This window comes from Myxocyprinus asiaticus, chromosome 47 (genome assembly GCF_019703515.2).
Source record: "Myxocyprinus asiaticus isolate MX2 ecotype Aquarium Trade chromosome 47, UBuf_Myxa_2, whole genome shotgun sequence".
Taxonomy (NCBI): domain Eukaryota; kingdom Metazoa; phylum Chordata; class Actinopteri; order Cypriniformes; family Catostomidae; genus Myxocyprinus; species Myxocyprinus asiaticus.
This window is the reverse complement of record NC_059390.1, coordinates 22,770,355-22,794,811: the sequence shown is the minus strand read 5'-3', so window position 1 is coordinate 22,794,811 and position 24,457 is coordinate 22,770,355. Positions and strand designations below refer to the sequence as shown.

Sequence of the window (24,457 nt, the reverse complement as noted above, 5' to 3'; positions counted from 1 at the left end):
TTATATTGAGTCCAGTTAATAAATAGTGTTGTTATACTCTTCTTCAGAACGACACAATACACATTCTTTCTCACTAGAATACATTTTAAATAACTCCAGCACACAAATAGATAATCTCACCACAAATATCTGAAAGCCATTAAAAGCATTAAAAGGGGTAAAGAAAAGTCTGTGCCCTCTTTACTCCAGACACAGATAAAATCCCTTTACTCACAAAAGTTAATCCTTCATTCACCAGTGGCCTTGGTAGCTGTCAATCAGATCAGAGATGATTTGTGATTCGGGACCTCAAGCCCCTCCCTCTTTGGCTCACAGGTTGTGTGTGGTTTTGAACTCTGTCAATCACAGTGACACTCAGTGTCTCTCATCACTTCCTCCTGACACTCAGATATCACACATTGCATCACATGATTACCCCAAGGAGTGACACAGGATGTGAAGTTAGGAATTTATGGGAATTGGATGCTGTCAAATCATGATTTCAAAGTCACTCAAAATCAAAATGAAACAGAACAGTCACAGACTCATAAAACAGCATGAAATGGTACAGAAGTAGTATGGATGCACTTACAACAGAAAACTATGGAGCAAGACGGTAAAACCACAAGACTTAAATACTTAAACAAGACTTAAACGTGAGTCTGTTATTGAATATGTGTTTACTGTGTGTGTGCAGGGAGCCGCTCTGATCCGTATGCTGGCTAACGTCATGGGACAGTCACTATTCCAGAGAGCACTCAATGTAAGTCAATAGTTGCCCCTCTTTCACTCTCTCTGTATTTTTCATATTTTCTCATTATGGTCACAAAGACACTTTTACGCTGTGTGTGTGTTCACAGTTTATCCTTCTTTTCCCCTAAAGTGTTATTTTATGAATATGCTTATGAGGCACTATGTATGAATTATACATTCTGCTTCACGATTACATCTTTAACAGGATTTTGGCATAATATCTACAAGAAAAGTTCAGAAAAGTTTCAAAATCATTCTCTTGTAACCTGATGTTTAAAGGGTTTTCAGTGATGGGTTTCTCTTAAAAAAAGCAGTTTTGTTTGTGTAGTTCCTCTTATCATCTGGTCTGATGAAACACATCAGTGGACTCAAGCAGCTGCATTAAAGCACATACTGTATGTGTAACATTGTGTAGATGTGTTGATGTCAGTAGGTGGATGATCAGAGCTGCAATATGACATGAAGGCTTTAGGGGCGGTCACACTACACTTTGCGCTACATTCACTCACATTCAAACGCATCTAAATGCAGCAGAGAGGAAACATAAGCTCATGCGAAGAAATTTCTTACTACGCTGCGTACAAAAGTTCATGCATGGTGAACAGTGAACTGTGAATTCGTATGACAAGAGGATGCACGACCAATACGAGACCGAAACGTCACCTCTTGGCTTATTTTAAAGGATGCATATTTCAAAGCTGCGAGATTTATTGTTGCAGGAATGTGAGTAGGCAATATATTTAAAAAATTTTAATACAACATTATTTGTTATTTGTGATTTATTATTTACTTACACCAGAAGCCCTCCCGCATGACATCATATCCTGGTTTGTTGCATTGTCCGCAAAAAAAAAAAAAAAAAAAAAGTGTGCTCAAAGCCTAATGTGACCACCCCATTAGTTGTGCTGTTTGTTTACTGTCACATGACCATCTGCTCCAGAAGAAGTGTTTTTGTCTATCAGTTCAGTCTGTGTGAGTATGAGGGCAAATACTGGGAGGGATGGTATCGTGAAGACAGTGGGGTGGATGTCTTTTATATCAGAATAGTGGGAGTCATAAATGAGTGTGAATGGGTTAGAAAACTCATAGCGCTGACTGGATGTGAAGCCGCTGTGATAAAGCACTTCTATCTTATTTACACAAACTCACAATGAAATGTAGGAAATATTAATTTCTGCTGGAAATGTGAAATGTCTGACCTATGAATATCAGAGGACGAGTGCACTGTTGCCCTTGAGAATTGAACTTCATCTTTATTCTCTGGATGTGATGTGGAGCTCCAGGAAGCTTCTTCTGTGGATTCAGTGTTCATAGTTGTGTTCTCAGAGCTCAGCAGGTTCCTTTCAGCCCATGAGATCCCTGAAACTTTTGTGGGACAGTAATTTGTTGTGAACACAGATGAAATCAGATACCCCTCTATTCAATTTCCCAACAGTCTGAAAGATAGCAGAGTGTGTCTGAGATTCATTTTTTCTTCTTCCTCTTCTTATTCGGTTCTCCAGTAGACTCCTCTGGTTTGTCTTTTCTTCCTCAATATTACTGTTTTTGGCTGCTTCTGTCTCACTTCTTCTTTGTTTGTCTGTCTATCAGTCTCTGACTGTGTCTCGTTTCAAAGGCTGCATGCTAGATAGGATGTTTCCTTTGAAGGCTGCAGTATACTGAGCGTCCTCCTTTAAACAAGCCTCGTTTAAATGAGACGGACTTTGTAAGACAAACGGAAACAGAATGTAACATGGTTGCTATGACAGCATGCCACTCTTTAACAAGCGCGAGCGCTTTGAGTGAGAAAGGAACAAAGTCCCTTTAGAAGGGAATATATGAGGTAAATTTTAGGGGAGTTATAATGATGTAAAATAGATTTTACAGGTGTACTTTTAGTTTAATACTTTATTTTAATTATATATTAATATAATTATACATATTATATACTCTGCACTCATCTACTGAGGTACTTCAACTTGGGAATTAACATTCCTTGTGTTTGAACATCAAATTTACGGGCAAATTGGCGTAATTGTTTTTAGACATTTCCGTTGAAGCAAAGAATTGTGGGTTGTGAGTGCCCACGAAGGATACACCTCATGCATCCTCCGAATTCCCATGAAAGAAGGTTGCATTTGAAGTGTCCTACTCGCTTTTCTGAAACGAGACAGCTTCGATGACGTGTGCATCCGACAAATGCGACCTCCGAAGGACACAGCCTTCCAAACGAGACACAGCCTCTATCTGATTGATGGGTAGAACAGGTAAACACAACACCTCACCAAACAACCTACCTTCATTGCCTCAAAATTACTTTCATCTGCATACAAATTTTACACATATTTCTCGTTTCTGTGGGAACTATTTTAGAAGGATGAATAATGGATTATTTATGATATGCTTTGACTGTTGTTGTGGAAGCACTTCCAGAAAACCTTAGCTCAGAGGCACTTACATATCGAAAACTATCAATCTTTTGGTTTCCTTAGTTTGTAATTTAGATTTGCAGCTCATGAACTGAATCCAAATGTGGTTGTATTTTCTGAATAATCTGCATTCAGGATCTGGTTTTATTATGAGAAGAGTTATTAGATTAACTAGCCACTGCTGATTGCAGTGTAAATAAATTTCATACACAAACATCCCAGTGGAATATGTTTAGTTCAGTCATGACAACTCTCTGAAAGATTTAGCTTGTGAATGTGGGTATGACCTATTGATAGGATATTGGTCTTGGCAGACTAGATCTGCTAACGCTGCTGCTGCTGCAGAGCAAGTACGGAAACTTGCTACTGCTATAAAATACACATACATACTGAATTAGCATGTGTACATGCTGCTGCTGCACACTGACAAAATGCAAGACATGCTGCATTGAGCAAGTATTATATGCTGCTGCACAAACAATTCCCCAACAAAGCAGGGAAGCTGAACAAAACGCATAACACAAAACACAACCCCCCAACCAAGCAGATCTATCACCAAGACTTGTGTACTGCTGCTGCTCCAAAGAGTCATGTGCACCGAGTGTATGCTAGCTAGGTATGCCTTGACTACAGGCCAATGGTGTAATGCTAAAGAACAAAATTTCTATGTGTGCCTCTGCCTGCTAAGTCAAATAGCTTAAATGACCTAAGAAAGCGATGTGTGTAAGCCAGATTTGGCTAAGGTTTGCGTTATGTTGTTAAAGACATGCTTCTATGTGTCATGGTGAAAAGCAGACCTTACCATATAAGCTGACTGAAGGAAAGCCCCAGCAAACCACCTGAGCAAATAGCATTTTCAGATTAAAAAGACTCGCAGCGTGCTGCAAAGTGTAAGGTAGAGCAGCGATTAGGGCTTTAATATCAAAAATAAAACAAAAACAAACAAAAATTACACCTAAGGGAAAAAACAACACAGTCCAGGGTGACAACACAATGATGGGCTGGTCTGGAACAGGAAACCAACAGAAATATGACTGGACAGGAACACGACTGACAGAGACCTAACAGGGGACATAAAAACAAGCAACATCCCACAACGAACTGGCACCAGACAGAGCACAAAGGGAGATTATAAAGGGAGAGAAATCAGGAGGGAAACGAGGAAGGCAGGGGAAACTAATAAACTAATAATCAAACAGGTAACAAGGCAAATGAGAGGGCAGGGTTATCACTGAAGACAAGACAGACACGAATGCACAAGCAAATGAGAAAATACAAAATCAAGTGCATTCACATAACATGAGACAAAACAAAAGTGTCTGGACTCAGCCACAGAGTAAATAAACTAAACCAACTGAAGTGGCTGAATCCAGACACAAGACATAAAACAGACATGAAACATGTACATGTCAGAGCTCTGCCACAGAGGGGAAAACCCAAACCCAAAACTAAGGGCAGAACCCTGACAGCAGAGAACCAGCTTATCTGCAAAACTGAATTCATTTCAATGTTAGACAAACAGAGAGACTTAAGTTGATTGGTTACCCGATTGTAAGTCAAAGGACCAATCAGCTTACACCAGCGAGCTGATTGGCTTCACATGTCACATATGAGCGAGCCGATTGGCTAACAGATAACAAATCAAAGAACCTAGCTTGCGCCAGGACAGAGTTGCATGGCTGAACTGGTCATTTATGAAGTCAGCCTTTCTCTTGTTTTCACTGTTTATGTTTGTATCTGTCTCCTCCCCTTTTTGTCTCTCTTTTGGTCACTAGACTGTAGAATAGCTTCACCCTCATTAAAATACACACTCAGGCTAAGCAGACTGGAAAATGTCAACACAAACATACAATAGCTCTGGGTGCTTCCTCCATGCTATTCTGACTGCCGAATATAATACTGTAAAATAATGATGAAGTGTGTTATATCTTCATCACTAAAGCACTTGCAACAATAACAACTGTTTTCAAACTGGTTTCCTGAACACTGTCTGTCATTGGTCAAAAATCAGAAGAGCCCCTTCTGGTACTAATACATCAACACAGGAAATAAAAGAGTGCTCTGTGATCTGATGAGGTCTTTAAGTGATAAAACCTGCCTAAAACCGGGTTTGAAAGGAGCATGTATAAAAGCCTCTAAACCTCTAAACAGTTTGTATGTGCTAAATTTTTAATGAATTAATTATGCTGTTTATTATCGTTTTGTGAATGTGTTTTTCCACTTACATTGTTATTCTTGGTATTTGACTGATGTACTAACTAGATTTATTTTTACTCTCTTTCCTCTTGCTGTAGCAGTGAGCAAAACACATCAGTCACAAAATCATCACATCACACTGTGATGGCCTATCAGAGGCCTGATGCTCTCTTAGCTTCAGGACTATGACTCTACTGATGGAAAGAGAGAGAGAGAATGAGGAATTTGGGCAGGATGGTGATGTAAATCTGTTTTTTCTCCAAATCAAATCCAAGATTCTCTGAGAGCTCAACAGAGCATATTGTGAGATTGAGTTCAGCTGGAGTGCTTCATGGTTTCAGAGTCTCAATGCAATTTGCTCAAATCTCTAAGCATGATGTCTGTCCCAGTTTGAACAAATGCCCCATTTGAGTTACAATTAATGAAGCAAAATTGTCTTAAAGAATAGTATAACCAAGAAATAAAATTCTGCATTTCAATCCACCAATGCTCTCAAATCTCATTCAAACCTTGTGCGTTGCATTTCACGCAAGAACCAATTAAGTTTTTGTGTTTTGTTCAGTTTCAGTATGTTCCTCACAGTATGTATTGTATTTTATCAGCATGAGCTTCTGACTCCATCAACAGAGAGCAGATTAAAGCTGACAGGTTTATTGCTTATGGTCATGGAAAGTTTAGTAAAGTTTTGTTATAGATTTGTATTTTACTAATTGTGTGACAAGCTGATGCAACATCGAGTTAAACATCATAAAGGTTGATTTAATTGGCTTCATTCTGGTCCTCCTTGACCTGACAGCCAATCACACCCAAACGGCTGTTGCTCATTTGTATATATTAGAGTTTGAATTGAGAGGATTAGTAATGTTATTGTTTGAGTTTATTCAGCTGCCCGAGTTCACCATTCCTGAGCAGTTTTCAAAAACCTGTTTGGTTCATTTCCAATACTTGAATTTTAAAATTAAATGTCTAATTTTCGTTTCTGACTGTTTACAGGATTACTTGATGACACACATGTATGGGAACGCTGCGAGAGACGACTTGTGGAACAAATTGTCTGAGGTGAGATTTGACACATGCAGCTCTTGTTGTTCTGACTATCTTCTGATTGTAAGACTTCTATCCACAGACAAGCATCATCACTGGGGTCAGTGAGTGAAAATTTGTGTGTACAACCTACTTCAATACCCTCAGTGCACCTCAGAGTGCTTTCACATTCAAACACTGCATACAGTATACAGTAGGTCAAAATTATGAATTCATATGATTTACCTCAACTCACATCAACACAGAAAGGTTGTGTTTCATTGTGCGTTTGCACTCGATGAGATGTTTCGAGTAGAAGTTTATATATTGATCCAAAAATCTGTTCAACTTTAACAGTAGTAATGTTAGTGAAGTGCCATGAAATTGCTGACGAGACTGAGTATGAGAGATTAAACAGGAGTGTTTCTCCTTCAGCTCAGGTAAAGCCAAGGTTAAACACAGAATGAAAATTTAAATGACACTGGCCATATAAGCAACAAAAGACACGATGGAGCTCAAGCCACAAGACTGATAATGTTATATTCCAAATCTAATGATGATAACTTTAAAACTCAAGAGTTTTATTAAACCTTATTTGTGCCTACTATGGCGAAGGTTAACTTGCTAGCACTAGCTTAGCTCCATGATGGCAGCATGCAAACAATGCAAATTAAACATAAAATACTGCATACATCTTAGTTTCAATTATGGTTATAACAGTTTATTTTACTGTTCTCATGCGGATTCCATGAATGAAACAGAAATCGTCATGGTTACTAGTGTAACCTCCGTTCCCTGATGGAGGGAACGAGACGTTGGTGTCGATGTAGTGACACTAGGGGTCACTCTTGGGAGCCCGAGACACCTCTGGTCTTTGATAAAAGGCCAATGAAAATTGGCGAGTGGTATTTGCATGCCACTCCCCCGAACAACATGCCGGATGGTGCCCCTTCCCTGAGAAAGAAGGGCCTTCCTCAGGGGAATTTGCCCAGGGGGAGCTGTCACAAGGAGCGTGAGGTCCGAGCACCACGTCTGGGTGGGCCAGTAGGGTGCTTACCAGGACGACCTTCTCCTCGTCCTCCCTGACCTTGCACAGGGTCTGTGCGAGCAGGCTCACTGGGGAAAACGCATATTTGCGAATGCCAGGGGACCAGCTGTGTGCCAGCGCGTCTATGCCGAGGAAGGCCTCGGTGAGGGCGTACCAGATCGGGCAGTGGGAGGATTCTTGGGAGGTGAACAGGTGCACCTGTGCCTGACTGAATCGACTCCAAATCAGCTGGACCACCTGAAGGTGGAGTCTCCACTCTCCCTTGAGGGTAACCTGTTGTTACGGCGCGTCCGCCGGAGTGTTGAGGTTGCCCGGGATGTGAGTGGCTTGCAGCGACTTGGTGCTGCTAACTCCGTTGGAGGAGACAGCGGGTGAGTTATGACATATTAGCGGAAGCGCAGACCGCCTTGGCGGTTGACATATGCTACCGCTGCCATGCTGTCTGTCCGAACTAGCACGTGCTTGCCCTGGATCAACAGCCGGAACCTCCGCAGGGTGAGCAGAATTGCCAGTAACTCGAGGCAGTTGATGTGCAAACGCAGCCCCGGATCCGTCTAGAGGCCGGCGGCTGCGTGCCCGTTGCCAACAGCGCCCCAGCCCGTTTTGGAGGCGTCTGTCGTGACCACGACGCACCTGGAGACCAGTTCTAGCGGAACACCTGCTCGTGGAAACGAGAGGTCGGTCCAAGGGCTGAAAAGACGGTGACAGACCGACGTAATGGCCACGCGGTGTGTCCCGTGGCGCCATGCCCGTCTCGGGACTCGAGTCTGGAGCCAGTGCTGAAGCGGCCTCATATGCATCAACCCAAGCGGGGTGGCCACCGCCAAGGATGCCATATGCCCCAGGAGCCTCTGAAAATGTTTCAGTGGAACCGCTGTTTTCTGTTTGAACGCCTTCAAACAGGCCAGCACCGACTGGGCGCGCTCGTTCGTAAGGTGCGCCGTCAAGGAGACTGAGTCCAACTCCAAACCGAGAAAAGAGATGCTCTGAACTGGGAGGAGCTTGCTCTTTTCCCAGCTGACCCGAAGCCCTAGTCGGCTGAGGTGTGAGAGCACCAGGTCCCTGTGTGCGCATAACCCGTCTCGAGAGTGAGCTAGGATTAGCCAGTCGTCGAGATAGTTGAGAATGCGAATGCCCACCTCCCTTAACGGGGCAAGGGCAGCCTCTGCGATCTTCGTAAAGACGCGAGGAGACAGGGACAGGCCGAAAGGGAGGACTTTGTACCGATACGCCTGACCCTCGAACGCGAACCGCAGGAAGGGTCTGTGTCGAGGAAGGATCGAGACATGAAAGTACGCATTCTTCGGGTCTACCGCCGCGAACCAATCTTGATGCCGGACGATCGCTAGAATGCATCTTTGCGTCAGCATCTTGAACGGGAGTCTGTGTAAGGCCCGGTTCAGTACTCGCAGGTCCAAGATTGGCCGCAGCCCACCGCCTTTTTTTTTTTTTTGGTACAATGAAGTAGGGGCTGTAAAACCCCTTCTTCATCTCGGCTGGAAGGACAGGTTCTATCGCGTCCTTCCGTAGGAGGGTAGCGATCTCCGCGCAAGGTAGCAGCGTTTCCGTCTTTCACCAAGGTGAAGTGGACACCGCTGGACCTGGGCGGATGTCTGGCGAAGTGAATCGTGCAGCCGAGTCGGACGGTCCGGACCAGCCCTCGTGACGGACTGGAAAGCGCAAGCCATGCGTCCGAGTTCCGCACAAGGGGGACCAAAGGGACAACGTCATCGGATGTACCGGCGGGTGGGGCCTCGCGGCGGGGCGAAGCTCGAGGTGCCACACCACATCGTGGCCGTGCTGAGTCCGAGGACATCGAAGCACTTACCTGGCTCCTTGTGACCACCCCCGGAACAGCCTGGGACGGGGGAGGAAGAGGCCTGTCCTCATGACCCGTGGAGACTGTCACATCGGGGGCAGATTTGTGCCACAGCTGGGCGCTCAGGGTGGGAGACCGCCGCTGGAGCGCCAACCTGCCAAATGGATTGGTGGACGGTGGTCGTGATGCCAGCCGTACACACCGGATATGTGACCCAGGGAACAAGGAAACCACTCTTGCGGAGCTCTTGAGTACTGCAGCCACTTGGGCATGCAGCGCAATTAAATGCAAAAGGTAACAAAAAGATGAAGATCTGCTTACCAGCTCCAGAGCAGCGGGTTTCGTTGTCCCTGGGTCGCCCGTCTCAGGGGCGCTTCGAAGACCTCTGTGGGTTCTTCGGTGCCGGCTGTGAGACGGGTGGCGTCGGCTTCCTGCGGTGGGCTCCACGCCGGGGCCGGGCCGGAGGGGCGGGCTGCGGCGGAGCCGGTGCAGTCACCGCAGGGGGACGCCCTCGGCGATGAGTAGATGGGGTGCTGGATCTTGAGCCACGCCGGGGCAGGACAAGCCGGCTAGCATCCATCTACTGCTCTACCATCGAGAACTGCTGGGCAAAGTCCTCGACGGTGTCACCGAATAGGCCCGCCTGGGAAATGGGGGCAGCAAGGAATCGTGTCCTGTCGGCCTCACCCATCTCGACCAGGTTGAGCCAAAGGTGGCGCTCCTGGACCACTAGTGTGGCCATCGTCCACCCGAGAGACCGCGCTGTGACCTCCGTCACTCGGAGAGCGAGGTCGGTCGCCGAGCGCAGTTCCTGCATCAATCCCGGGGTGGAACTACCCTCGTGCAGTTCCTTTAGCGCGTTGGCGGACTTGCAGGAGAGCCATGGCGTGCAGGGCGGAGGTGGCTTGTCCAGCAGCGCCGTAGGCTTTGACCGTCAGAGACGACGTAAACCTACAGGCCTTGGACGGGGGCTTTGGGCACCCTTTATCCACCGGGGGATTGCCGAATAACCCTTGGCCGCCCCACCATCGAGGGTAGTGATAGCAGGGAAGCTGAAAAGATCGGGACCGGGCAGTAAAAGGTGCCTCCCGCGACCTTGTCAGCTCTTCATGCACTTCCGGGAAGAAAGGAACGGGGCCCAGGAACCAATCACAGAGCCGCGAGGGTTCAGGGAAGAGCGGTGAAATCCACTCTAACCGACGCTCGCGGCTGTCCGGGAAAGCATGTCGTTATCTCCGCGTCAGCCTGTGACTGGGTGATCGACCCCGAAGGGAGGAGCCCAGCTGAGGCTTCCGACTGGATGAGCCCACTCTCCGATGCTGCGCTCGAGAGCTCATCACTTTCGCGGGCTCCGAATAAGAGGTCGAACTCGCCGTGAGACGAGCCGGCGGACTCACCCAGAAGCCCGATCGGGGCAGACGAGCGTGCTGGGGAATGGGAGGTCCGCGGGGGGATACCCGGCGGAGGCGGTCCCATTGGGGTCCCCAAATCGCCCCCAGTGCTAGCCGCGCTGGCCTCAAACCCGTGGGTAAAAGGACCGAGGCGGGAGCCTCTGGGGTGGCTCGCTTCCTTACGAAGGCGAGCCGCGACCGCAACGTTGCCATGGACACATTCTCGCAATGAGAATGTGACCATCCACGAACGCTGTCTCTGCGTGAGCAGTGCCCAGACACAAAGACAGTGATCGTGACCGTTAGAAGGCGAAAGATAACGAGCACAACCAGGAATAACACACAATCGGAAAAGCATCTTTAAAAAGACGCGTCTTTAAAAAGACGTTCCGTGTGTGCGCTCTTTTAGAGAAATATATACTCTTTTAGAGGGGAAAAATGCTCTTTCAGAAAATATACTCTCTAGTTTTTCTGCCGAAGCGCCCAGGGGCGTTCTCTGCAGTGCACCAGTGCAGAGGAGGGAGAAGCCGCTGAAATGCGCCGTCAGATCCAGCAGGTGAATGAACAGTGGTATTCAGCTCAGTGAGCATGACCGTTCGGCTCCGAAGAGAAAATCTGAATGAGTGGTTGCATACCAGCTCCTTTTATACCCGTATGTCCGGGGGAGTGGCATGCAAATACCACTCGCCAATTTTCATTGGCCTTTTATCAAAGACCAGAGGTGTCTCGGGCTCCCAAGAGTGACCCCTAGTGTCACTACATCGACACCAACGTCGAGTGAGTGACAGATAGGGAACAAAATATTTATAGAATTTGCCTATAGCAAACAGCAGGTTCAGTGACAGATGCAGAATTGTTCAAGTATGCATACTGTACATCAAACCTATAAAAATGTCAGCGATCGCTTGGAACATATAGACAAACCATATATTTTCATAATCATCTATATATTTGCGACATATTTCATAAGTCTAAATGTTATTATGATTTACACAGAGTTTTTAATACTACTATGGCAAGGGATGTGGGACACCTGTCATGTAATCTCTGATGTAATTATATCTTCTACACTCTATAGGATCATATATTGCCCGCAGCTCCCTCTGTCTTTTTGGTTCAATAGAACGCACTATATAAGAGTATTAGAGTGATGTAGTGCTTCAGATTGCATAAATTGGTAGAAAATTGACATGAATTATGTTTCTGGCTAAATAAATATGAGGTAAACTTGTAAAAATCCATCATAATTTCTCCAACTGTGCACATTTTTGGACTAAAATATTTAATGGAGGTTGTTTAGTGAAGCCATCAAATGACAAGTATACTGGATTTTACATGATTGGAGATGTGTTTGCAGAATTATTTCATAACATGAGATGTATGATACAAATGTTTTAATTTTCACTCTTTACATAAGTTATGGAAATACATTAGCTATAACATTTTGATCATAAAACTGCTTTCAGTCATCAAAGCATGAGACGTAGAGCTTCTAAATGATGTATTGGTTTTCAAGATTACTTAATTCACCTTTTAAATATGCAGTTAATGTAAATGGACGTTCAGGTGGGTCTATAGAGACCAATCAGAGGTAGGTGAATTTAAGTGAAGCAGTCTACTCAGGCACCCTGTTTCCTCTTAGTGACTGTGTGTGTGTGTGTGTGTGTGTGTGTGAGTGACACATTAACAGTGTGTGATGGACCGGCCCATCATCTAATGAATACTGATATGTGCTGTGTTCGTTAGCTATTCATGAAATCCAATTTGCTGCAATAATCTGCCAGTGCTTAACGCCCACAAAGTCCTTTATCAAGCTCATGACCCATCGCTGGACCGGCCTTTGCTTCCTTTATTTCTGTTAGGGCAAAGATACAGCAGCTTCTTGAAATCTGTCTTACAGATAAAAGATTCATAATGTGGTTTCATTAACTGCATCATAAGCCTCTGCAGAGCCTCTTCTTCTGTATTCACACATAAACAAACTGTGAGTCATCGACAGATGAGTGTAGTCCACCTATGATGTGTTTCGTTTTTGGTTTTCTGTATAATAATTGTTGTCCACAATGATCATTCAAATTAATCTCAAATGAGTCCTGCTGAGGAAAAACCAGTCTAATCTGTCTGGCTGGTTTTAGCTGGTCTCCTAACCTGGTCAGATTGGCCAGTTGGCTTATTTTAAAGGGGTTTTGGGCATTTTGCAGATGGTCAGAATATGAGATCAGCAAAACACCCTTATGATGCCTTGTAATCTAGTTTATCAACTAAGTAGTTTTTGGAACTGATGTAATATTTTAGTAGTTTTGAGAATATTTAAGTATGTTCATTAAAAATGTAGTTTCTTTGTTCTGCCATATGAAGTTTATAAATGGTCTGCTGTCACCTGTAATACGTCTAACCATTTTCAAAAAGCATAAAGGGGATGAAATACCATAAACCATTTATCAAATGTTCCTCATACATACAGAGAAACTTTGAAAAAAAATTCTACTGAAAACTACCAGTTGTCCATTGTGCCGAGTCATTTATAGTAGCGTTTACACAGAACAAGGATGAACAGTGTGTGTATATATATCCCTCAGGGATGAAGCTCAGTCACATTACGAGCGTTCCTCATTAATGGCCTGTGAGATCGAATTTAATGTTTTAGTTATTATGAATATTCAGTAAAAGAGGTGCTTCCTCTGATCTAATTCTGCTCCTTTACAAACCTCACTCCCATATAGAGATGTTAGATAACTGGAAATAGATGGCTCGTGATGTGCCGTTTAAGAGAATAGTAAGGTTTAATCGCCTTTTTAATTAAAAGTCCTGGCTGGGTTTTAATTTACTCCTGTTCTTGATTTAGGACTTACAGACTTGCTGTGGAAAACAAAGAAAACCCAAATCAGTTCAAATATGTGTATATCAGTCCATTAAATGCAATAAGTCTGAAATCATTTATAAATATGAGCACACAGCAGCTCTAGATTTAATCTGACCGATTTGATGAAGTTTTATCTCCAGCAGTAAAAGTTTTTTTCTGTTTTTAGAGAACAGAAGCATTCAGAGACTGAGAGCATTCACTGAACCAACAACACAACTCACTGACACTATTGACACACAATCCCTCTACTGTGAGCCGTACAGATGCTCTACATGCTGATATGGAGACAGTGATGCATGTGTATGATGATTTGTGATGTTTATGTCACAGGCCATGCAGAGGGAGGGGAAGGACATCAACATCACAGAGGTCATGGACCGCTGGACCCTTCAGATGGGATATCCCGTCGTCACCATCAGCAAGACCAACAGCCTTGACAACAATGTCTCCATCTCCCAAGAGCACTTTGTCTATGACACAGATGCCAAGATCCACCATCCTGAGCTGTTCAACAAAAGGTAGTGTACCATCTCCCAAGAGCACTTTGTCTATGACACAGATGCCAAGATCCACCATCCTGGGCTGTTCAACAAAAGGTAGTGTACCATATCTCAAATGTGATGGTCATGACATGAAAAGAACACACTATCAGTCATTTGACCCTCTGACATTGATTCCCTCATAAATCTTGGAGAAAAATACAGCATATAATTATGCTGTCTCTTGCAGAGTCTCAAGACTGTGATGTTGAATCACGTATAAAGCCACTCAGTCAGTGATTCTGCTCTGATTCCTTTGATCAGGTCGAACTCAGACAGAAACAGATGGTACAATACAGTATTTCAGCAGCTGAAGAGATGGAAGCAGAAACCATACTGATTAAAAATAATATTAGACACTGAGTTATAAACACAGCTAGGCAGGTTTAATTTATAAAGAGTATAAAACCTGGCCATACAAATAAGATCTCTAGTTATGTTCAATCACACAACATCTCAAGCTGCTATTAAGTGAGCATTTAATTTTTTATTAGCAACTCATGCTAACCCTTCACCTCCACAAGCTGTCTACCACCCACCTGCGGCGTCATGAAAACTGTGTCTGTCACTGGCAGATAGATTAGTTTAATTCTATGTTAGAGTCAGATGAATAATTCAACAGCGTCAATGATCCGTTTTTAGAAATCCTTCCGCTTTTGTTTTGGATCAGACACTGCTAGCATCACAAAAATTGACTGAAGAATTGTACTTTTATGCTGATGTTTTTCTTCAAGTGTTCACAGTGAGCATATTGTTTAGCAATGTTGTCCTATTTAGACCTTGAACAATAAAGTTTTGTAAATGTGCACAATACCAATGACAAACGCTTGCAATTTGAGGACAACAGCCAGGATGTATCTATTTGTTATGCTCTCATGTGTTTTTGACTGAAAGTGTGCCAAAGTTGAAACTATTAAAGAGAAATAAAACAAAACAATACTGCTAGGGAGATTAAAGCATAAATAACACGGATTCCTCATCAGTAGATGCATATACCTATAATAACAGTCCTTGATTTCTCGTTTTTTCCATGGCTAGGCTACATTCCGTGGCTAGGCCACATTGACCCATGTGATATCATAAATATAACACAAAATCTATTAGTACACCTCTTTTTCTGACTTTCATTTGTTCAGATCAGACAAAGCCACCTTCATGTGAAGCTCTCCTTCTCGAGCGTGTTTTCTTAGAGCTGTGCTCTTCTGCAGAGGCGTTCTAAAGCAAAGCCGCTCCACAAATCAATATCAGAGCTGTGTTATGAGTAGGGGGCACTTTTTCTCGTTTTGCCCCTCAGGCGGTTTTTCAGTTGAGATCCAGACAAGCTGCCAGAATGCAGGAGGGATTTGATTCCTCTGTAAATTCAGTGTAACATCTCGCAGCCAAGCAAAATGTGCTGACAGAAACACTGGCAGCAGCAGAAGGAATTGGAGAAGGTCAGTTTGAATGTATTTCACACTCTTTCTGTGTGTTTCATGCCCACTGCATCTCATAACAGTTCATAGACGAGCCAAAGCAAAGGCCAAACTCAGCTGGACAATAGGAAGACATTGGAAAGTGCCAGTAAAAGTTAAATTGATTTATTTCACATCACTGAGCTTGAAATACATTTGCTGCCCTGTGAATAAGTTCAACCAACCAGCTTGCAAACCTACCAAGAGTTCTGACCCACAGAGACACGACAACAAATGCTGCTCTGAGCTCTTGTTGTCCTCCTCTGAGTCCACACTTCAGTGGATGGAATGATCTTGGTTAAATGCTGCTTAAAATGTGTGTACAGCATCCGTTGCCTGCTGTCGATTACCTCAGAAAATAACTTCAGCTTGTAGCTTTGATTTGTAAAAGAGAATAGAAAATGTGTTTACAATACTGCACTTACAGTGGAAGTCTAGCAGACAAGCATTCTGGAAGTGCATTGCGGTAAACGTGTTAAGTTCATTTTACAACCTATGGGACAATAGAGGTTCATTTGTGTATCTAAACCAGAATATTTATTTGAAATGGCCCAATGAAATAATTGTTTGTTATAAGTTTTCTCTACAACAGCTAACATTGTTTCCATCAGTTCGTTTTAGCATATTAAACGTGTGTTTGTTTTTCCTCTCCATATTCAAGCTTAAGTATTGTGAGTTAGTAAGAGCTCAAAAGTTGTCTAAAAGCGGCCATGATTGTCAAGGTCTGAGAGAAGAGATATCCATATTCAGCTGGAATGAGCCTCTACAACTTCAGCACACTTCATTTGAAATCGGCTAAATAGATAGTATGCAGTTTGTGTGCTTATTTTCACCAGCACAAGTCTAGAGCTCACTTCAACTGTCAACGCTTCATTAACATCTTTACCATAGTACCTGACTTGCATTTTCCACAGCACAGATGTTTTGCTGAGGTGATGTTATAAAGAATAATGTATAAACAGCTTATTAATGGTTCAAAGCACAAATTTATTTTCTTGTTGCATGCACAGAAGCATGACTGTAATGGAGACATGTAGTTAATCCAGTTAATTATGTTAAAATAATTTGCTGAATTTGAGCCAATATTAAATGTATCTTATTGTGTGCAAGTATGCGTAGATCAACACAAGCAACATGTTGTTGATGCGTAACTGTGTCAAGCCCTTGTGATTTGTGTGTTTTTTTTTTCATTTTGTACTGTGGAATCAAATTACCAAGATATTGCAATTTGATACCACCACTGCTAAAAATAATTTCTCATAACCCAGTTTAATATTCAGTCACCAGTAAGTAATCCATTCTTGAGTTGATTTTACCTAAAAGTGTAACAATGCTGCACTATCAAAATAGACATCTGTTTGTAGAAACACTGGGCTCTATATTCGTGACTGTGTGCAACGTCTTATAAAATGTTCATGAGAGCACTAATTCTAAACGCAATTTTCGTGCTAGGGCAAAGCGCAAATGGCCATGCGTGGGAGTGTTTGTGCTATTGTATGTGCGCAAACGTGTGCATTGTATGTTAATGAAGTGCCTCAAAGTGCAATTTGCTATTTTCCTGAGATTTAGGTTATTGCGTTGTTTGAAAACTACGTCTTAAATTGACGCAAAGTTTAAACTCAGTTCCTGCATTCGCAGTTTGGAGGTTCCACCAGCAGATGGTAATAAATTTCATGTCCAAACTCTTAAAATACAGTGGAACATCAAATTATGTCCCTGACGATCAGAGTTGTAGCCATCTTCTATGAAACAAAAATTTGAGATTTGTGTTAAACTGTCTATAGGTCATGGTTTTATTTTTCAATTATTATAATTGTTTACATTTACAGTTGTATTGTAATATCTAATTTGTAACAAAATATTTCCTCCTGTTGTTGTAGAGTGGTTTAAAGTCACTGCAAAATGGATTGATGAAGAAGTTAGAGAGAGTAAAATCTTTATGAATTGGTATTACTTTTTGACTACTTCATTATTTTGATTATATTTTCATTTAGTTTGAAGTGTAATTTCAATTTAGACATATTTTTGGTTAAATTTTTTCGGGTTTCAATTAATGAATTACATTTTTCAAACTCAAAATCGACTGGTAGAAGTGAAGTACATGCCAATACAATCACTGTTAATACTAGCAATGATTTGTGTGTCAGTAGATGAAAATGATTAATTATAATAATTACATTCTCTGTAATTTAACCTTTTCGCATATGAGTTTCTCCTGTACTGATGGATTTCCCAGCATGAGTTCTTTAATGTGTGCTGTAATTAAAATAAATCTTACCTAAAATTTACATCACAGCGGGTGCACTGAAGGTCAGATTATATATAATGTGGTTTTTAGATGTTTATAATGATAGATTATTATAGATAAGATGCGATCGATGGGATTCTGAGTTTGTATTGTTATAGAAGCAGACAAAAGGAGGAGCATAGAAGGTTCTAAAAACCCAGCACTTCCACTCTCCCAGCCCCAAAAGTGGTTGTGATGGATGGAATGTGTGAAGGCTTGATTGGACTGACTAGTTTGTATATTCTTTGATGTCAGAACACACGGCCGCAGCGCTGCATCAAAACAGTGCGCTCCGATGGTAATGGCTTTATACTTAGTGATTGTTTGAAAGTTTGTAACATATAAAAATAAAGATATTGTGATGTTGAAAAGACTATTTGAGCATTTGGTTCATTATGTCAATCACTTCAGTCAATATGACGATTTTCCTGGTAAACAGCAGCATGAATGCAGATCACACCAGTTTGATCATTTGCGTCTGAGCCCAGCCTATTGTGATCACACTGGTTTGATCATACATGTGAAAGGGTTAACGGAACGTATATCCAAATCCTGACGAGAATCGCATTTTCCATGCATATAAAAGGAGCATCACTGACATAGAATTATGCCTGACAATCATCAAGGATGCAGAAAAAAACGTAATTTTCAATCCTTCTAAATCATTGCATACAGTCCATTTACAGTCCACTTCCAACTTATTATGAATATGCTGTCTTTTTATAAATTGCTGGTGTTTGAGGGAATTAACATACATATAGGATGTAGACGGTAGACTAACCGGAAAAAAAACGTAAAAGAAAATTGCACTTTATCCAGCCAATTTGTGCATTGCATGGACTATTTTGCCAAACCCACTTGTGCCTAGAGTTAACGCATGATTGCACAAAAATACCAAAACTTCATGGCCATGCCCATTGACTTTGCACTTATGACTTATGGCATAGTGCTGCGCTTAACGCTAGGGCCCATGGTGTGAATTTGAAGCGGGACTACGTATATATATATATATATATATATATATATATATATATATATATATATATATATATATATATTAGAACTGGATTGCTGACACAACAGTAAGCAGGAGGTGAAGCCACAGGAAGTGTTCAAGCAGCCATCTTGGTGTGCACTAACTACCTTAGGCCCTCAATGACTAACAGGCGAAAATGTCCCCGTTTCATTTTCTCCGACCTCCGAATACAACAGTCGCATTTCACCCTATAGTGACAATTATGTTTAATGTTTAATATGCTCGTTACGGATATTATTCGTTATGAGGGAAAAGATATATTCGGATCGCAATATCAGAGCATCCACCTTCATCAATGCAGCACAACTTTCACCAAGGGATGTGGCAAAACTGTTCACAAGTTGTGTTCGTTTGCAATTTAAACCTAGCGTATCAGTTTAATTTGACCCATCTTTGCTTTTCGTGTCTCCCTCCCTCTCTGCACGCCTGCTGCATTTGTGTGATAGAGGGTGAGAGAGAAAGTGCATGCTCTCAGACAAAACATGAAACAAGTAACTCTATATGAACACTTGGATGTTTGCAATAAATATGTCTAAACATTTATGTTTGTATCTTAACTCAGTTTCAGTGAACTTGTATTCAGCTGATCTGTTCACCACTGAAGTTAGTTAGAGGTATACTGTTTGATATATATATACATAACTTGCTCGGGCTTTCAAAAAAAACAGGAAAGATTTCACACTTTAAACAAAAATTACATGCCCAGGATGTTAGTAGTAGGGATGTACAGGAAAATTTCAGATATAAAATCGGTTATTGCATGATTAATGTTTACTCGCTGAAATGAGAAGATTTTCTATTAAGTAGGCACACTGGAATGTTTGGGCATAGCAATATGGTGGCACAGTAGCTTCACTGTTACAACATCATAAGCAATCCGGTTCTATATTATAAATCAGTGGGTGGGACTTTTGTGTTTGTACAACCAATGGAAGATGGAGGAGTTTTTTGGAATCTGTTTTAAAACTGTGATTATTTTTGCACTTCCGTTTAGTGACACTGGTGGTACAGAAAATAAACGCGTCAGCATTGTAACCCTTGTTCTGCCAAAATGATTGCATGTTTTGTGGGACATGTCAGGATGCATTAGCGTTTACACTATAAATGTGATGTGGCCATATGTTTCCATGACCATCTCTAAAAGTAGCTTAAGATTACAAGATTTTATGGGTGTTGGATGTAGCACCTGCATTTAGCACTTTTATTTTGTTTACCTGATCACCCCAGACCAATGTTAATACACCTGTCTATTTGACTGGTCTTGAGGGTTCCCTGCTGTGCTGGAAATCCATCATAAAATTCTTTGTTTAGCCCTCCTATGGTATTCGATCATATTTTAATAAAAATGGTTTCCTTTATCTGATCAGTACAAGAGCTGCTGACCTTTCCTCCATTTTCCATCTGAACATTAAAAAAGGAAAAAGCGACACCTTTGGTATCTGTGGTCAAAAATGACTGATCATTGAAAATGAATAGGAAAGACTAAAACATTTTTTTTTTTTTTTTTTTACTTATATATATTATTATTATTTTTTATGTCACGGAGTGAGACTCTAAAACATCCTCAGTGTAAAACATACACACCCGCTCACACACAAACACACACAAAACCAGTGCATCAATGGCTCTACAGCCATCTTTTGGTCATTGTTGGCATAACAAGTCATCTGTTTTTCAGCTGATGACAGCAATCTGACAGACACACACAGGTTTGTTTCACTATATTAGTGAGGACATCTCATAGACCTCAATTGATTTCATAGCAGGCTAAAGATATTTTATATTCCCTAAACCTATCCCTCGCAGAAACCTGTGCATATATGCAGATTTAAAGCTAAACATGGTTTGGCTGATTGAACCAGTTTCACTATGTTAGTGAGAACATTTAAAAAAATTTAGCACTCACAATTATAGCCAAACCTGTACACACACTCACACACGCGTTTGCAAAATATTTTTTTACTACAGAAAGTTTGAAATTGCTAAATGTTTAGTTCTTAAATGTTTATGTTTGAAATTATTGGTAGAAAAATGCTTATTCTGTGTCTTCTCTTTGTAACACCATGATCAGGTTTGATTGCAAGCATAATGACATTAACTGCAAAAACTGACACTTCAAATACATTTTAAAATGCTAAACTTTGGAAAACAAAAATAGATAGATAATGTCTAAATCTATATCAATGCATATCTTGTGATAAAATATTAAATCAGGTAACAACAAATCATCAGACTACACAGTATGTAGTCATGACATGGCATGACATGGGTTTCAAGTAATTTTATTTATATTTCGTTCACCAGATGGGAGCAATCTGCTTCCAGTTTTTGTCACATTATCATGCTGTCTTCATGTTTCAACTTATGAAAGTGTAGGTTCTGATTTTCTTATTTTTTATTTATGTATTTATTTTATATGCTTATTTTTATATGCAAATTAATGGTAACTTTTAGAAATGTTTATGTAAATAAGGTCAAGATTTCATAAAATCCCAAAAGCAATGCATAATTGTATTGTTCTTTAAGGAAGAAGAAATTGTATTATTGTCATCATCAAAAAAGTGTTACACATCTGATCCTTTATGGTCAAAAATGACCGTGAATACCAAAGGGAGGTGCCATTTTTCAATACCATAGGAGGGTTTACAGATGTTCAGATGCAGGTTGCTCTCTGCGGGAGAGTTAGAGTCTCTTAATATCCACAATATCCTGCAGAACATCCTCATATTCTTCTGTCCAGTTTATCATGGTCTCTGGATGATCAACTTACAGTCTAATGCAATTCTAGAGAGCACTAATGAACTCAACTAAAGCTCTACACAAACTCAATCACGTGTGGGAATTCATGGACAGTTTCAGATAAAAAGACACTTATGTTATTTTCTTATCTGTGCTGCTGATGGTAAAAGTGTTTTGACAATCTTCATGTGCATCTCATGTTGAGCAGAATGGCCCCTAGTGGCTCATTATAGGTGTCTAAAGCCAACAGTCCCTGAAGAGAGCTGGAGATATTATCACACAGACACACACACACAGAGAGAGAGAGAAGGTGAAAGAGAGAGAGATAAAGAAAGGGGTAAAGGAGAGTTGAGGGGGGTTAATCACAGTTAATTTTAAATGTATACACATTTCTGAGACAACAGCTGGATTTTTTTCAGCAGTGAAATAGTGTTAATAGTTCAGGCATTTTACAATGATTCATTGTGCAATTTAAAAATTACCTGAACTTGTAATCTTTTAAAAAAGACTTTATTTATTTTTAACAAATGGTTGGTTCCTTCAGCTTTAAAATCTGAGCCACATTCAAAGTTACATATCTGCAACTTCAGGTCAATTTTCCTGTGTATAAGCTTTGTGTTTTTTACAATATGTACAAAACATAAAATTTTCATCCCAGGGCTGTGAAGGACATCAACAGTCAGAGCCAGAATAAGGCCCTGTTTGCACCTGGTATTAAGATGCATTTCAGATGTTTCGATCACAAGTGGAGAGACGAAACACATCACCATTTACATCTGGTTGTAACATGTGTCTCAACTCAAGTCTTTTTTAAATTTTTGTTGGGGTTTCAAGGTGAGGGTCTCTGATTTCATGACGGCATAAATCATAACGATACACTATATCAGTGTTTCACTGAATTAGTGGATACCAAAAAAAAACCTAAACAAAAAGCAAACAAAATCGGTTTATTGTCTCTCCCAATAATACATGTTGTTTGGAGCAGAATTCTCAGTTATTTAAGTGAAGTAAATGTATTAACTGAACTTCATATTTCTGAGCCTCTCATCTGTATGTTAATGTCAGACACACTGAAGAAGTTTTGTGCATATACAGTATGTGTATGTGCTCTTTCAATGATTCCGACCGGACGGTTATTTCCAAAGTTTAAAACTCTTGTTTTAGCACAGCAGTTGATTTACAGGTGAGTAAGCGGTGCTTTGCTGCTGTTCAAACACATTTGAATATATGAGTGTTACACTAAAAGCCCAAAAAGCTCGTGGTCACTTTTGTTTTCAGCCACCTCCAAATGTGGTTAAAGGGCCTTGTTTACACCTGTCTTTAGTGTTGTCCTGTTTCAAATGGATAGGATCAAGTGTAAACTGGGCCTAAGATGAAGAACAATGCAGAGGAACATCAGGTATAGAGATGCATGTATTTAGAACAGCGAAATGGACTGGATATGATGTCACGCTCGATGGCCTTTGGTTTTAATGAACAATAAATCATACAATATATTTATATACAGTGCATTCATAAAGTATTCATTTTGTTTTGTTGCAACCTTATGCTAAAATGCTTTAAATTATTTATTTTTTTCACATCAATCTACACTCCATACCCCATATTGGACCTCAGACTGGGCCGAAAGTTCACCTTCCCACAGGACAATGACCCTAAGTACACTGCCAAGACAATGCAAGAGTGGCTTAGGGGCAACTCTGTAAATGTCCTTGAGTGGCCCAGCCAGAGCCCGGACTTGAACCCAATCGAACATCTCTGGAGAAACCTAAAAATGGCTGTCCATAGACGGTAATCGCTGGCTAAGGTGTTTAACTAAGTACTGAATTAAGGGTCTGAATACTTATGTCAATGTGATATTTCAGTTTTTTCTTTTTAATAAATTTTCAAAGTTATCAAAAATCTGGTTTTTGCTTTGTCATTATGGGGTATAGAGTGTAGATTGATGTGAGAAAGATCATTTAAAGCATTTTAGCATACAGCTGCAACATAACAAAATTAATAATTTATGAATGCATTGTGTATATATATATATCAAAATGTTAAAGGTAACACAACACATAATACATGGTATAAAGTGTTTGTGAAGGATTAGTTTATAGACAATTGAACATTTACAAATTATTGTTCCTACGTTATTAATACATTAATAAGCAACGTACAAGTAATTTGTTATTGTCACTAATCCCACCTCTGTAGTTCCTCCTGCTCACCACCAGAGGGCTCCATCACCTGAGTATTGACACCTGTTGCCTATCTACACAGCTATTTAAGACTCACTCTCACTCTCTGGTTGCATCTCGTTTGGAAGGCTGCATCCTCCGGAGGTCGCATTTGTCGGCCGCATATGTCATCAAGGCTGTCTCATTTCAGAAAAGCGAGTAGGAAACTTTGAATGCAGCCTTCGAATGCGACCTTCTTTCATGGGAATTTGGAAGATGCATGAGGTGTATCCTTCATGGGAACTCACAACCCACAATTCTTTGCTTCAACGGAAATGTCTAAAAAAAATTATGCCAATTTGCCCGTAAATATGATGTTCAAACACAAAGAATGTTAATTCCCAAGCTGAAGTACCTCAGTGGATGGGTGCAGAGTATATAATATGTATAATTATATTAATATATAATTAAAATAAAGTATTAGAATAAAAGTACACCTGTAAAATCTATTTTTTTCTCTTTACATCATTATAACTCCTAAAATGTACCTCATGCATTCCCTTCCAGAGGGACGTTGTTCCCTTCTCACTCAAAGCACTCGCGCTTGTTAAAGAGTGGCGTGCTGTCATAGCAACCATGTTACGTTCCGTTTCCATTTGTCTTACAAAGGTCGTCTCGTTTAAACAAGGCTTGTTTAAAGGAGGACACTCGGTATACTGCAGCATTCAAAAGACGCGTTCTACCGAGCACGCAGCCTTCGAAA

At 41.1% G+C, this 24,457-nt stretch overlaps 1 protein-coding gene across 1 annotated transcript in view; it reads left to right on the top strand.

The window, feature by feature from the left end:
• Positions 1-24,457, top strand: part of LOC127436827 (thyrotropin-releasing hormone-degrading ectoenzyme-like) — a 173,021-nt gene that overhangs the window by 96,566 nt on the left and 51,998 nt on the right. The window contains exons 8-10 of the mRNA XM_051691262.1: positions 677-742; positions 6,330-6,395; positions 13,811-13,998. Of these exons, the coding sequence (XP_051547222.1) occupies positions 677-742; positions 6,330-6,395; positions 13,811-13,998 (320 nt within the window). The remainder of the gene's footprint in view (positions 1-676; positions 743-6,329; positions 6,396-13,810; positions 13,999-24,457) is intronic.